Source organism: Anneissia japonica, unplaced genomic scaffold (genome assembly GCF_011630105.1).
Source record: "Anneissia japonica isolate Jap-2015-1 unplaced genomic scaffold, ASM1163010v1 scaffold21_len1647178_cov195, whole genome shotgun sequence".
Lineage (NCBI taxonomy): Eukaryota > Metazoa > Echinodermata > Crinoidea > Comatulida > Comatulidae > Anneissia > Anneissia japonica.
The window spans coordinates 468,542-484,647 of record NW_022750455.1 but is presented as its reverse complement, the minus strand read 5'-3'; the positions used below and the strand labels follow the sequence as shown (position 1 = coordinate 484,647).

Below are 16,106 nucleotides of genomic sequence, written 5' to 3'. Positions count from 1 at the left end.
ATATATATATATACACACACACACACACACACACACACACACACACACACACACTTTGGTTGGTATCATAACAACTAATCAAGAATGGTAATGCACAAGTTGTCACAACAAATGGTGAAAACACAACACAGTCAATACAATTTTTTTGCTAGTACGTACTAAATGATAATGTTGGGGTTTAATTTTCATTTAGAAGTACAGTATTTAATTTGTGTTTTTTTTTCATAAAAATGTTAAATTTAAAATAAATACTTTGATTTAGTGTGATCTGTTTACAAAATGCTTAAAAAAATTTTAAAAAATAATTTAGGTTTATAAGAGAATTGACATAAACCAATGATGATAATTATGCACTGGATTAAAGTGGTTCTTTATGACTTAACTATTTTAAATAATTTAACTAATTATCTAGTGAAAATTCAAACAACCATAATGTTTTGCAGGATAAAATCATAGAAATGCAAGAAAATGAATAGTGAGGGAAGAAGAAAAGAAACCATACACAATGCAAATAACAAAGTGAATGTGATAAAAATCTAAGCTACAAAAAGACATTCATCAGTAAACACAAAATTTATCTCTTGCTTCAGAAGGCATAACATTGTTTTGTGAAAAAAAAAAAATAAAAGAAAAAAGACAGATAACACTAAACATGCAGCATGGATTAACGGTCACAAACTATAATCCTTTGACTAACAACAGCTGGATCAAGCAAGGCTAGCAATCAGCAACTGCTGGACCAAGCAAAGGCTAGCAAAACTGAACCAGCAAAGAATGGAAAACATGCTTGCAGAAGAACAGGCATTGCAAAACGGAACACATGTATGATCTTGGTTTTGTGGGTTGGGAGGTAAACAGTACTCTAAAAGCATGTAATAATTCTCTGTTGTTGCAAATTGTAAATTTAAATTTGGAGGTTTTAAAGCAACGTTCTTTAGTGCATTTCCAAGTCAATTGTTGTGATGTTCGTTTTGCAATGGTGTCGCGTATCATACCGTGATACTTCCAGTAAAGTAACGTTTGAGATTAGCGGCTGAATCATCGTCACCGTGATACAGCTTGTAACAAGAGACAAGAAGAAGCAATATAAGTAACATTGCTTAATGTTTTCTTACCACCCTTAAGTGTTACTTCAAAATCAATATAAACTAACAAAAGGTAAAAAAAAAAACCCAATAAATTTCTGGAATAGTCACACATACCTGCATATAATAATAATTATTAGGCACTCTACGCCGGAAAAGTAACCCAACCGACCCCAGAGGGCATGAAAAGAAGTTAACCTAACCATAGTTAGCAACAAGCATACTCGTTTCATTAAGATTTATTATAATTTTAATGCAAGATGAAACTATATTAACCTTAATTCCCCTTATCACAAATAGCAAAAATAGATTAAATGTTGGGAGCGCTAACATTATTTCAGAAATTTCTAGGGTCCTCTACTTCCATTGCAACCAAGGCATTTAAAATGGTACATACAATTTAAGGTAAAAAAAAAAAATCACAGTAATTATTTGACAGAAACCATTAACAGACAGCAGAATTTTTTGTGTATAAAAAGTTATCAAAGCTTCAAGTGTTGGCAGCTTAAGTTGTCCTATTACACAACTAAAGCCTACACCAAACCTGAATCTCCAAAACACAGGGCCTGCAAGTGGTATGCTGTAAATCCAGAATTTCAAGCTGTTGCTGGGACCATTTGGAAAACTCTGTACTGACATGGGTTGATATAACTCTGAATGGATACTTCTGACATTGTTCCATGTGAAGAACGTTTTGACGGCTTTTTTGCTATTTGTGACAGGTAATCCTTTCCAATTTGAAATATTTTCATTTGCCTCTTTAAGCAGAAACCCTTGCAAGCTTTATCGATTTGCTAAGACTTTAACTGTATCAGGTTCAAAGGGCAAATAATGAATGAATATTCCCTAATGTAGATTAGAAATAGCATCATTTCACATGCATCCTAGTTTTTACTTAGCGGAAAACCATACCTGCATGATCAGTTGGTTTAAAAAAAAAGATAACAGTATGGAATACATAGCACAAAAACGGAGGACTATCACCTCAAACATTTTGCCTGTTATTTCTGTATCAGGGATAATTTTCTTCCAAGGCCATAAAATAAATAATAATTACAATAAATCATATAAATTATTATGCATCTGCTACACTAAGGCCTAGACACAAGGGTTTAGCATGACAAGTTACTGTAAGGGAGGATAGTCTAGCACACATTAATGAGAGCAAAAACAAAACAAGCATTGCTTCATATAGCACCTTATAGGAACTGTCGTAAATTTGGTTACATAGTATAAACGTTCACTGGTAGTACATTTAATAAGGTACAAGTCAATTAAAAATACACTGATGTTTGAAATAAGATCGGCAAGTAAACAGATAGTGGCCTTTTGATTGTCTATTTGTTCTACAGCTCAAAGTCCAAATCAGCATGAGAGGAAAAAAAAACCACTGACTGACAACCTCTTTCACTTTGATTCAACAACTCTGTAAACTAAATCAAGACGACGCTGATTCTTACCTGTCGATTCAAGACCATTTTGTCGTTTACGCGAGCGATGTGTTTGTGGTGGCTTTTCTTTTTAGGTCTGCAACATGCCCAGATTGTGAGGATTGTGGCTATTACGATGACTAGGCCAATGACAACACATATTATTAACGTCAAACTTGAGTTCTTTAATGTTGTAGGCACATGTGATATGCCTCCTGGTTTGGCCGTTGTTAGATCTTTAGCTGTCAATAAACATTTAATTAAAATTCTTATTGTTGCATATAATACTGAAATCATTTTACCACTTTGTATAGTAAAACTGTAAATATTTCTAGATTGAAAAAAAAAATTAATTTTAATTTAAACGGTTATAGTGCCAAGGATTAAACATCTCCCCCACCACAAATTTAAGTTTTAATACAATACAATAGTATAATGAAGGGTCGATAAACTAATGATTCTTATCTATTAACAATGAATCATTATTTTGTTAGTAGAGCCATGGTCTTTGTCAATCATTAAATATACTAGTCAGATTAATATTATGATTGCAAGCAATGCTTCGTCATTCCTTGTGTAAATGATGACATGATAAGATGTGATTGATGAATTCATGACAATTGGAATTACCCAATTAAATACAGAATTATAAAATGTATATTTTGTTTTTAGATATCCATAAAAACTTGTGACATAAGACTAACATAACTGTTTTTTTTTTTTTTATATATATATATAAATTTTGTGATTGGTGGTTTTTTTTAAATTTTCATTTTATTCATTTCAGCAAAATACAAAAGGACAAAAAAAAACCCCACATAAATCGTACTTTACACTTTGGACTCTCAATTCTCACATGTTCTTTTTTGAGAGGGGTGATTAACCATAAGAATAATAAAATTCTCTCACTAGTTTAATTAAACTAAATCTTGCACTAAAATAATCTTCAATAACTAATCTCCATAAATATGATTTCACTAATGATAAATGACGAAATTAAATTTTGAAAAAAAAAATTATAAAAAATTTTAATAATACATTACCTGGAATGACAGTCAAATACGCATCTCCTTGGGACCTTCCTATGGTGTTGCTAGCAACGCTGGAGAAACGGCCAGTGTCATTAACAGACACGCTTTCAAACTTTAACACTTCCACGGTAAGATAATAATAAAATTCTCTCACTAGTTTAACTAAATCTTGCACTAAAATAATCTTCAATAACTAATCTCCATAAATATGATTTCACTAATGATAAATGACGAAATTAAATTTTGGAAAAAAAAATTATAAAAAATTTTAATAATGAATTACCTGGAATGACAGTCAAATACGCATCTTCTTGGGACCTTCCTATGGTGTTGCTAGCAACGCAGGAGAAACGGCCAGTGTCATTAACAGACACGCTTTCAAACTTTAACACTTCCACGGTAAGATCAGTGGACCCCTATATCCAACGAACATCATGTTAGTAATAAGAAATACTTCAAAATATGCAATATTTTCATTATCAGTTGGTGTCATTACATGAGAAATTAAGCACAATATTGCGAGAGGAATCATTATTAACCTAAAGGTAAGCAAAATGTTGCTGTTGCTTTTCTATTTTTAGTACAAAAATTGGTAATTATAATATGTGCAATAATATATATATCATTTCATAATACATTACTGAAGTAGATCAAGGTGAATAAATTTATGTAAATTATTTTATAACACATACATTTATATAACTAGATCTACTTAAAATCACAACTTGATATATATTCATAAATATAGGTACAGTAATACTATGAACAAAATATTAAACAAAATTTATCCATCACCAAAGAGAAGGATCATACATTCTTTTAAAATCATGATTAAAACATGAGTGAAACATTTTATCATAAATTGATTTAAAACATTCTTTTTTCCATACTGATGCAGTTTTAAAGTCATTTTTGTCCTGAATGTGCAACAAAATAGAATTTTGATGTGGAATTTGGCATAATTAACAGCGATTATAGATGAATCTCAAAAGATTACTAGAAAATACAGTAAAACCCCATGCTGTGGGACATCTTTATTAAGTGGACACCCCTATTAACACTCTGCCCGTCAAACACAGAGATCTCCGTGTTTGGTAACGAAACGATTGACCGCTAAACACAGAGATCTTTGTGTTTCAGGTTTTTTACGGAATCTGACAGATGGGGTAATTACCAACATGTACTAACAATTTGAACACTATATTCAGTCTGTACTGTAGGTATTTCACTATATGTTTGTTTACATTGAGCGTAGCGGTATTGATATACTTTCACGAAATTGCGATTATCTTAGCTTCGGGAGCAAATTTGCGTAAATCTCCAATAGTGAGTCATTTTCATTTTACTGTTATGGGTCACAGACTGTGATTAGAACCAAGTGTTTGGTACCATTGTAAAGCTAAAATGTTTGTTGTTCTTGTAGTAATCATTTCATGTCGATCTGATCATATACGCACTATCAACGAGCTTCAGAAAAGTGTTTTCGCTATAAAGTCTGGCGGTGGCTGATACTATGTTTTTAAACCCCTGGCAGTCAGAGTGTTAAGGTGGCAACCCTATTACAGGGACTATCCTATTAAGGGTACATTTTTTGAATATGAAGTGAGGGAAATGTATCTTTTAACACTACAGTCAAACCCTATTTAGGCAACACACCTGTTAAGGGGACACTTTTTTTGGTCCTGAAGTTGTCCCCTAAAATAGGGTTCCACTGTATTACTATATTTCTTACTGAATTTCAAAACATGTATGAAACTTTTCTTTTAAAGTAAATACTAAAAGAAAATAAATTTAATATGCAAACCAGCACCATATACAAAGCCAACAAAATCTGACACCGTCAAATACATCGCAAGATATTTAAATTATGGAAGTCATTTATTGACTGGCATAAACTATTTATTATTAGTATCATCTAGAAATTAATCTTCAGCAAATTCATCCTAATGATCAAGTAATCTTGGAAAAATACAAATTCAATATATATTAATGCATATCAAAGAGGGACTAAATTTGGTAGTTATTTGGTAGTTAATAGTAAGGATAGAGAGATATATACTTGTAGAAAAAAGCTGGCAAGATATTTGAATATCAAAGCAAAATCAACATAAACTTGTTTTAAGTAATCCAAAACCAACAGAATACATTTAAAGTAAAACATAATCCAAGAATCCCTGAAAACTGAAATTATATGAATAAACTAAAAAGAAAACTAGAAAAATAAAACGCAGAATAATGCGTATGTATCAAATATGGAAATGGGAAAATAAGAAGGAAACAAAAAATACCGCCCAAAAATTAACAAGAGACCCAAATAGCTATTAGTAATTATTAGTAGCAAATCCTCAGAATTTTAATTAGCATCTCATTAATTTGTTAATAAATCAAATCAAAGGGTTTATTGTGCCATTAAAAAATTATCTAACAACTGTGAGATTAATGTTAGGAGAATTTAATATGTATAATGCATGCACAATCTATTAGCGAAACAAATGTACTTACCTCATCTGTGAAATGTAAGAGTTTTGGGTCATAGTGCATCTTAATAATTAACAACAATGTAAAGAAAACAAATCCATCTTAAAGGTTCTGTTCTGAAGTTAATAAATGGATTTTTCTAATTAATTTGAATACATTGTTAAAATACAAATCAGACCTCAGTGATGGTATTGTTTTCTCTTCTATTGTGCACAACATGCTAATTAGCATTATTTCTAGTAATTAGATTAGGTACCTCTTTGGTGTTAAGCGTCTCTGATATAAGACACGTGAGAGGTGAAATTGTTTGGTTTTTGAAGACCATACTCGTAGCATAGCTGCAATTCCAGAATGGGTTGTCTAACCATTGCTCCTAATGAAACATGCAAAACAATCATTGTGGTTATTGTTAGTTTCTAACAAGTTTCACATGCAAAATCGCAAACATATGAGCTTACACTCGCGCCTGAAAAGCATAAAATGAGAGTTGTCAGCGTAGTCGATGTCTTCTTTGACAACTCCTAAATATTCTGAGTGAGGAGTAAAATAGAAAACAATATCCAGGCCACAAGATAGTGTAATTAAATATATTACAAAACATTTGATTGTTTTAATAGATAATCCATGTGTATATTCTTGGTGTATGTGTATGTACATACATTTATATACTCAATATATATGCACATCATATGTATATATTATATGGACATCTATTGAATATGTACGTTATATAACACTATGCATACATATTATTTAATTATTTAATTTACATATAATATATAATAGAAATGTAACAATACAAACTACAAATGAAGGTATGTGTTATATAAATATAAATGTTGTTTGATTCAAAAATGTGTCATTGATTTGAGTTATTTTGTTTTTGATGGTGATTATTATATTATATAACAAGTGATAGAACCAACACAGATACCAGTATGTAAATACAAGTTTAAAAAAAAAATTTTTGCTTGATGACTAAAAATATTATCGTCATACATTTTCAAAACTAGCATGCCAATCAAGAATATTATAAATTTGATAGAGCACAAATACACTCACATACATCACCATAAACAATAAAGATAAAAAAATTGCCCAAGATATAGTAAAACATTCATATTTTATGACTTAATTATATAGGTTAAACAATAAAATCACAACTTTTACTCTAAGAATAAACCAAAACTGAACAGCAAAATAATCTTATAATATGGAAATTGATAGTAAAAACAAACATATCTAGTATAATTAATTTTAAATATTTTTTTATTTTTAATTTGGTATAAATACAGTAGATAATAACCCAAATTAGCAGGCATAAATAATAAAATTAATAATATATTTAATTTAATCTAATATAACTATTTTTAAAACAAATATATCTATTGTAAACAATATAATAAATATATGATCTTATATAAATATTACAAAAATATATAATAATATAATAAATATTATTATCTTAATCAAAAATAAAAATATAATTATGTGATTATCTATGACACATAATTTGTATCCTCCTAATCCAATAATCATGCAATAAATTAAAAAATAACCAAATGAGATAAATAATTTAACATTGAAGAAAGAAATCCAAATCCATTAAAATTTGTTGATCCTAATAAAGACATGCAGTGGTTTTTGGAAAAAATTAAATCATAATTTATACTCCCAAATTGTCCGTGCTAATACCGGTTCCAATCGTGCAGAATTTTATATTAGGTTCACCCAGATAAAACAATAAACTTCTTAAATCTAATAAAAAATCAGACATGCCAACATAGATCCGTAATATCCTTAGAGTTGATGTTGAATTTAGCCTCACCTGATAAAATTCCTGAGTAGACAAAACATACACACGCACGCAATCACGTGCACAAAAAGGAAAAAAGATGGAAAAGGAAGCAATTTAAAGTAACATTTCATCAAAAATGAAGCAAGTACAACTACGCATTTGTATTTAACTCTCTTTTTTCATAACATAAAAAAAAACTAGTTTTCTAAACAACATGATATTTATACATAATAAAATGAATACTAAATATACTTATTGAAATCATTCATGCAACTTTCATAAGCTTACTGGTACACATCAAAAGACCTGGAAATCTAGGTCTCATTTATGTCATCCATGCTGATTCATGCCATCAAACATTCACAATCCATGCAATAGTAACATCAATCCATGCAGCGTCTGTGGGATTTTACCACCTCTTCCCCCCTCCTTCTTATCAAACCCTCCCACGTTCTATTATTTTCTTTGTTAAATAAAGGAAGGCTAAGTGACGGCCAAAATGGTAGGGATACGCTACTTTATTAAAAATCACTGATGACAAAGCTTACAGAAATTGCAATTTTTTAAATAGGGAAAATAACATTCAATTTTTGAATGTCAAACGTTAAAGCTATTCAATCAGGAATGTCTGAAACAAAAATACACACAATCTGATCAAATACTTATGCATAGCCTAAGAAGCCAAAACTATACAAATTAGTAGGATAAAAGATATGTATGTAGGGAACATGGTTGTCTCTTGCAATAAATACTGAAGGAGAGGCATTCATGAAAGAATATCCACATCCGAATGGCAACGACTCAAAACGGGAGAACCACAAGGGTCGAAAACATCTGAAAACACCTGCAAGATATGTTTTCATGCAACACAGGGGAAAAGAACGACAATGCAGCCAGGCATACTCTCAACAATCATAGTGATCAATTATCAACAAGACGGTCCATCATATTATCAAAGCGAATTAGGATGATTGTTACAGATACTTTAGTAACTAGATATTTCTTGTGACATTTTTTAGGGACTGACATTTTTATAGGGTGGATATTTTCTTGATTATTTTATGCCCTATTTTCATATTAATAAATTATACAGTAGACATTCTATCAGATAAACTTACCCCCCATTCTGATATTAGTGCGTCACGCTGACTCTCTATTCTGGTGGCATTGCCGTCATTCCAGCGGAGCCAAACCACGTACGGATGTAGGTCACTCAATACTGAACATGAAAAAGTCACTGTAGAGCCCTCAACGACAGTTTCATTCTCACTTGGTTTAATGTGCTTGATAATTGGTCGATGAGTAAGACGTTCTATTAATGAATATATTACATACAATGAAATTATTTTGACAGAATAGCTATTACAGTAGTAACAATATTTTTTTCATCATTTGAAATTGTTCTCTGATATATTATATACACATCACATAAAATAACACCATTACTTAGGATGATTCCAAATGATTTGCTACAAAAAAAACCCCAACACAAACCAAACATAAAATGATAATATGTACACCTTTATGTACAAGCCCATCTCTAGCCTTTTTTAAAATATATTTTACACAAAATGTTACTCATGCTCACATATTAATTTTAAAAGTATAATAAACCAATTTAAGAAAAAAATAAGAACAGATATATTCTAGGATGACATTAAACAACACCTAAGCCAATAGAGCGCACATTTTCCAGTCCTGTACTACACAAAATTTTAACTAATTATTGTCAGGTTGCCTTTAGCAACAAAATAGTAAAATCACTTAAAAAATAAAATATCAGTTACTATATATAAAAAACATTAAATTCTCATGTATGTACGGTATCATTAAACTAATTTTCTGCTGGGTTATGAAATCTACAAGATGATGTTTGAACCCGATAAGCAAGAGATGACCATGAAATAATAATTATGCATACACCATTTTATTTGGCATATTTTGAAACAGCGCCACCAATGTCCAAAGACTCATAAACATTACACTGGGGAGCAACAGCAACAAAAAAAACCCAAAAACAATGCAGGTTTTATGCGTCCCTATTTAATTATTTTTTGGTTTTGGAATTTAGTTTTCAAAGACTAGGCTACAAGAAGAAAGAAAGCCTTGCACCGGCCTCAGGTAAAGATTGGTAACTAAGTGAAATGTCCCCCAGTAGCAGTTACCAGGTTCTCTGATAATTTCGTTTAAATTATAAAAAAAGATATAAAACATGGTCCCAGTGAAATAAAAATTAAATGCTTAGATTGGCTTTTACAATGCATGGCTCCACAAACAATATAATACCCAAATAAATTTTATGATATGCTATTCATCAAATAAAAATAAGACAGCACCAACTAAACAAAAAGAACTGGCATGAAAATACTATTTTATACTTTACATACTTTCCTCTAAAAAAAAAAAAAAGAAATTATATTAAAAATAAATAATAATTGCACATTACAAACGTAATGGTATAACCCATATATCACCTAACCACTTAAACAGCTTACTTGAGAAATTGTCTGTTTCTTCACAGGTACAGTGTAAATATAGAAACAATGTAAGATCATTAAAAATATACATGTAAAACCATAATTATTATGCTTCATTAAAAGAGTAAAATAACTTGGTGGTTAGGATTATTTCTATATATTCCTGGGTTTGAATCCTGAGACACCAGTATTTTTCACTACTTAAAATTTAATATATAGAGCATCAATCCTTACTTTAAATGAACTTTGATATGCTGTTGCAGTAATTAATAACTAAAACATAATCTAATAAATAAAAAAAAGAGAAACACTAACCTTGGACTTTTACTTGGAAGGTGTAATTAATGGAACCAAACTCATTTTCTACAATACAAGTGTAATTTCCAGTATCATGCGGCAAAGCATCTCGCATCTTCAACTTTCCATCGGTTTGAACACCCTTTTATGAATTAAAAAAAAAAACACTCATCAAAAACTTAAATAAGATTCTGTTGATCCATTATACAACCAAAAAAGTCTGAGAATTACCATGTTGTTTGTAGTGGAAATACCAACGAAAGGTCACTATTAAATGTCCGAACCACCATCACTCCAGGAAATATTGCAGATTTGTAACAGATTTTTAATGGTCAAAATACTGTCCCTAAAGTGGGATCTACAAAAAAAAAAAAGTCTAAGGGTGCATGTTCTAGACCCCCTAGGGGAAGAGTTTTAAAAACTTTAAAATTTGTACAATTTCTATAAGATAAAGATCGAACATAACATACCTTGCCACCAATACGTTTCCAAGAGGGATCATTGTTCTTCAACCATGTTATCTTAGGTGTGGGATACGCATCCATTGGACAAGTCAATTTAATTGTATTCTGAGCTGGAACGATCACCAGTGGTCGCATTTCAACGTTAAACACTGGTGCCGACTTCTCGCGTGGCGGTGCTTCTGAATATATTTTTTTAAAAAAATGATTTACAACTATTAACTTCACTTTGAAACAAAAGTAAATGACATTCACATCAAAAACAAAATATGAAATGTTAACATTAGTATCTAACTTGTGCAATTCAAGTGTGGACCATTGAATATATCCTTTCTAGAATTCCCTAGAACCGTACTAACCTGTGACATTAAGTGTTATATTTATCGTCAACTTGCCATAACTGTTATTACCAATACATTGGTAATATCCTGTATCTGACATGTTAGCATTCATGATGACTAATTCAGTGTTGGATACTGTAATGCGTCGGTTTTCTTGGACTTGTTCAGCTGATCTCAACCACTGGATCTTCACTTTTGGTATGCCAATTATCGGGCAGGCCAATGTCACATCTTCGCCCTCAACAGCATGCATGTAACCATGGTCTTCTTCTACCAAGTAGAAAGGCTTACCAGGGTCTGTGAAATTGTGAATAACATACTTTTTAAAAAGGGAAGCTAATTATTGAGTGGGTGACTAAACTATTTTCTACCCCCTACTCATTCAATTCAAAGAGAACCTTACAAATTTCCAAAAGGGGTCCAAAACTAGGGGTTGCCTAGCGCCTGTTAGTTTTCCCGGAATAAAATCCCTAAATGGTGAATGGAGAGATTTTTAGGTTTTGGATGGTCCAAAATTATACTTTCAGAATACAGTATTATTAGCGACTCATTCAAAATAACTTCTTTTGGATTGACAAGTTAATATAGTAATCTAACATCATCATAGTGGCAGCATTATCTACTTGATACTAAATACAACTACTCACATTTTACGAGCACTTCAAACGTATAGTTAACAGAACCGAAGTCATTAATGACAATACAAGTATAGGTTGCACTGTCTTCTAGCGTAGTTCCCTTCAATTTCAGCTTATCCTCAATGATTGTATGCTATGAAATAATAAATAATGACATTTTTGAAAAATATTTCTTTCCTTCAACTATATTGTTGATAACAAAATTAAGATAAACAATTAAACCATCTTTCAAGGAGGTTATTAACATTCCCCTTAACTTGCAATGCCAGCTGTCAGCCTGGTTGGCAAATATGCTTGGCCTTAAAAGATTGAAAGTCAATGTACTGATAATTATAAAATGTCATCTTACATCTTACTATATTCTTACTAATGTCAGTAATTGCAGTACGAGTATATCTTTTTTAGTCAAAATATTCTGCGTTTATTAACCTTGGACTTAGTAAAGTGCACATTATAATTACCTTGAAAACAAGAATTCATATCAAAATAGAATCCATTTTATTGCATAACAGAAATGCCATAAAACTAAAACACCATTGACAACAAATGTGTAATTAAACACAATACTTCAGTGCACCTTACCTTCTAATTACTACTAAAATGTAACAGAAAAACAACAAATTAAGAACACTGAGTGCATACCTGACCAAGAGACCAGTTTGTATTGCCATTCTTCAACCAGACAATTTCTGGGGGTGGGGATGAATCAGTCGGACACCGTAACTTTAGGTTTTTGCCGACAGCAATGTAGTATCTGTTTGCCATCTGTTTGTAAAATTGGGGAGCTTTGCCAGCATTTTTACCAGCTTTCATTTCTGAGAAGAAATGTATAAAAAGAATTTGGTTAAATGCTTTATTACCTTAAGATTTCCGTCAATGAAGAAACTATTAGTGGACTCCCTCGTGAGTTACTGTCATCGATATTATCTTCCTCAAAACACTTGCTCATTTAAGTTTTCTTTTAACTCTGATTGATATCAACATAAACGATAATTAAAAATAACCACACACTTAACTTTTAATACAGATCTGTTTCTATTATTATCTTTTAAGTAATAGGAAATAAAATTAAAATAGACAAGCTATACAATACAGTGAATTGAAAAGTGCATTCTGCTACACAAGTTAGGTAAACCTATCTTCATCCTTGTAAGGTTATTGAAAATTCAAAATGTCAATATCATGTGCTTGCCATCCTGTGATTTTGAACCAGTAAAATTTTTCCCAGGCTTAATTTTCTTATTTTTTGCCAATTTCAGGCTCAAAATCTTCTTATTTTACACACTTTTCAAAGACAGAAAATTGTTGTACAGCAGTATATTATTACTGTACTGTATTATGATATTCGTAGGCATATACTGTATGTCAGAAAAGATTTGTTGGTTTCTCTGTTTTTCTAAATAGAAAACCTCATTTGACATTTTACCAAAGCCTCAATTTGTTCTTATTTTGTTCTTATTTTTTAAGCAATTTTAAAAGTATAAAAGTATTTTAATTGTATGAAAGTATAATTTCATTAAATACTGGTTGGCTTATTCTACCACTATATACTACCATGATGATCAACAACTATGGAAAGGACTTATTTTCATGACAATGAACTTAGTGAGACTCACTTGTAACAGTGACATTAATAAAGGCTTCCTTTGAGCCAAACTTGTTTGTTGCGTTACATCCATAAATCCCAGAATCTCCAACTTCCGCAGCCAAAATCACTGCTGTGTGAACACTAAATGATACACGCGAGTGTTCTTCTAACAATTGTCCATCTTTTGACCATGTGATATTAGGCGTTGGAATGCCCGACAGAGGGCATTTTAGAGTTATATCTTCTGCTGTTGATGCATGCAGATCTCCAACATGAAGATTTGAGTTAAAAGATGGTGGTCCTAAAAAAGAATTTATTGAAAGGTTAATTTTCATGTGGAAGGTATGTACATGCTAAATGTATTCCTTTAGTTCAGATGTATCAATACACCTGAGAAATACATTTCTAATATATAAAGAAATAGAACAGAATAATCAATACCATAAGCTCTATGCTTACGTTTAATATAAATTACTATATAGCTAGTAAATTTTGTAATGAAAATCATCATCCAAAATCATTCATTGTAAAAGTATTAAAATAATCTTTGACCTTTGAAAGCAAACAGCAAATAAAATACATAATTATGACTATAGCACGACAAGATAAGTTATCTTCATACAAGGTTCAACGACCTACAACATGACCACATACTAAGGCACAACCCCACAGGAATGCCCTAGGCAGTCTGTAGGAAGGTACCACATCCTAGGCACATTGAGTCATGCTGTAATATTTTCATTTTCACTTTCTTACGGACAACACAGTAGAATCACTGTTTTATTTCAAAAACAATTAATTGGGATATTAATACTAAAAGATCTCAACCAAACTTATGTATGGTGTAATGCTAGCACCGTGCAAGCATAAAGCTTCGCCTCACTACTATAAAATCTGAATATATTGTTTTTATTAAAAGAAAACCAGCTATTATTTAACAAGATAACAAGGAGGCCAAGATTATAGTTATATTATTAACCAGACATCTATACACATTATAATACAGTATACAGATTAAAGGTTAGATATAAACCTAATATTTAATTTGGTTCCTATGCTTTGTTGTACACCTGTCATAAGTATGGTTGACGACCTGTTTTATAATAACAATAGTGGACTTTACACATAAGAGATAATATAGGTACTCCAATTGGCGGGCTTGTGATCATGTGGTCTCTCTTGTTATACTTCAAACATCATAGACAATTATACATACAGTACCGTTATATTTTAAACAAATATGGTATATAAACTGTAATAAGCCAAACATGAGATATAGTATGAAAAGGTATACTTGTACCCCAATACATTGAGAACTTTAAAATGAATAAGCAACAGTATGGACTAAACATTTTCACTGATAGGCATTTCACAAAAAAACAATTCTTAAATTAGTAGACAGAAATTTATGAGTACAAATTATGTTAAAGACTATATATGAATGGTATTATTTAAACCTTTTTATTTTCTGTAAAAAAAAAAAAACATTTCATGATTTTGTAAATGTTCATTATATTTGCTTGGAAGTAAATCTCAGAGATAGGATAACCACTGTTTATCCAACATAAACACAATGGATTAACCAATTGTAAATTTATGTTTATAGTTTTAACAATGATTAGGAGAGCAGGGCAAGTAAGGATGTGTGGAGTCTCCTAGTGGTAATTATTCCTTAGATGAAAATAGATTCAGCTTGTACCCAATGTATGGATGACATACAAAACAACGATTATCTAAACATTGTTTTTGAAGAAACTTAAAATGAAAATAATAACTTGAATTCCTCAGTAAAAGTAATCCCACACCTATTTTATTCATCAATAATAAAGTGCTTTTTTTGTTATTTCATTATTATTGATGTCTACGTATAGTCTCGTTTTTGTAAAAACACCTTCAAGGTGAAAAGGTTCCATGAATTAGTAAAGAATGTTTTTTTTTTTTTGACAGTTTCTATATTAAAGATAATACACTTTAGGAGCCATGGGCCACTAAAAATATTATGTTTGTGAAGATTTGCGCTATAAGCTCATTACAGCATGGAGGTATTATCGAGGAGATCACTCGAAAAAGCCACGTGCAAGCAGCGCTATGCATGTGAGCCAAGAGCAAACTGCCGCAGCATGTGAAGAACGTTTGCGCGATGCCTTTAAAGTTTGATGTGATCCCCGCCATCAACTGCTCAGCAGGCTTAGATTACCAAAAAATTGAGCATGGCGAAATGGAGAGCACCTTCTTTTCTCAATGCGCACTATATACAGTCAATCACTACGGCTGCGCAATCGTTTACATTTTGAAGCTGATACATTTATCTCTCATGAAATATCAAACATATTAATATTTTCCACAAAAAAGTTTCGAATTTAATGAAAAATTTATATGAGCTTTGAAAGTATAGTATATTTCAACTTCAATTTCCATAAATTGGATTAAATTCGATAATTCTAATTTTAACAGATATTAATTAATAAATGATTGAGGATTA

At 31.1% G+C, this 16,106-nt stretch overlaps 1 protein-coding gene across 1 annotated transcript in view; it reads right to left on the bottom strand.

Annotated features, from left to right (window-relative positions):
• LOC117121385 (fibroblast growth factor receptor-like) overlaps positions 1 to 16,106 on the bottom strand; it is a gene marked incomplete in the record, with an annotated part of 59,534 nt that overhangs the window by 7,023 nt on the left and 36,405 nt on the right. Inside the window, 11 exon segments of the mRNA XM_033266578.1 lie at positions 2,546 to 2,757; positions 3,830 to 3,962; positions 6,281 to 6,397; positions 7,853 to 7,864; positions 8,941 to 9,134; positions 10,615 to 10,738; positions 11,067 to 11,239; positions 11,417 to 11,695; positions 12,046 to 12,169; positions 12,679 to 12,851; positions 13,653 to 13,925. Coding sequence (XP_033122469.1) covers positions 2,546 to 2,757; positions 3,830 to 3,962; positions 6,281 to 6,397; positions 7,853 to 7,864; positions 8,941 to 9,134; positions 10,615 to 10,738; positions 11,067 to 11,239; positions 11,417 to 11,695; positions 12,046 to 12,169; positions 12,679 to 12,851; positions 13,653 to 13,925 — 1,814 coding nt within the window.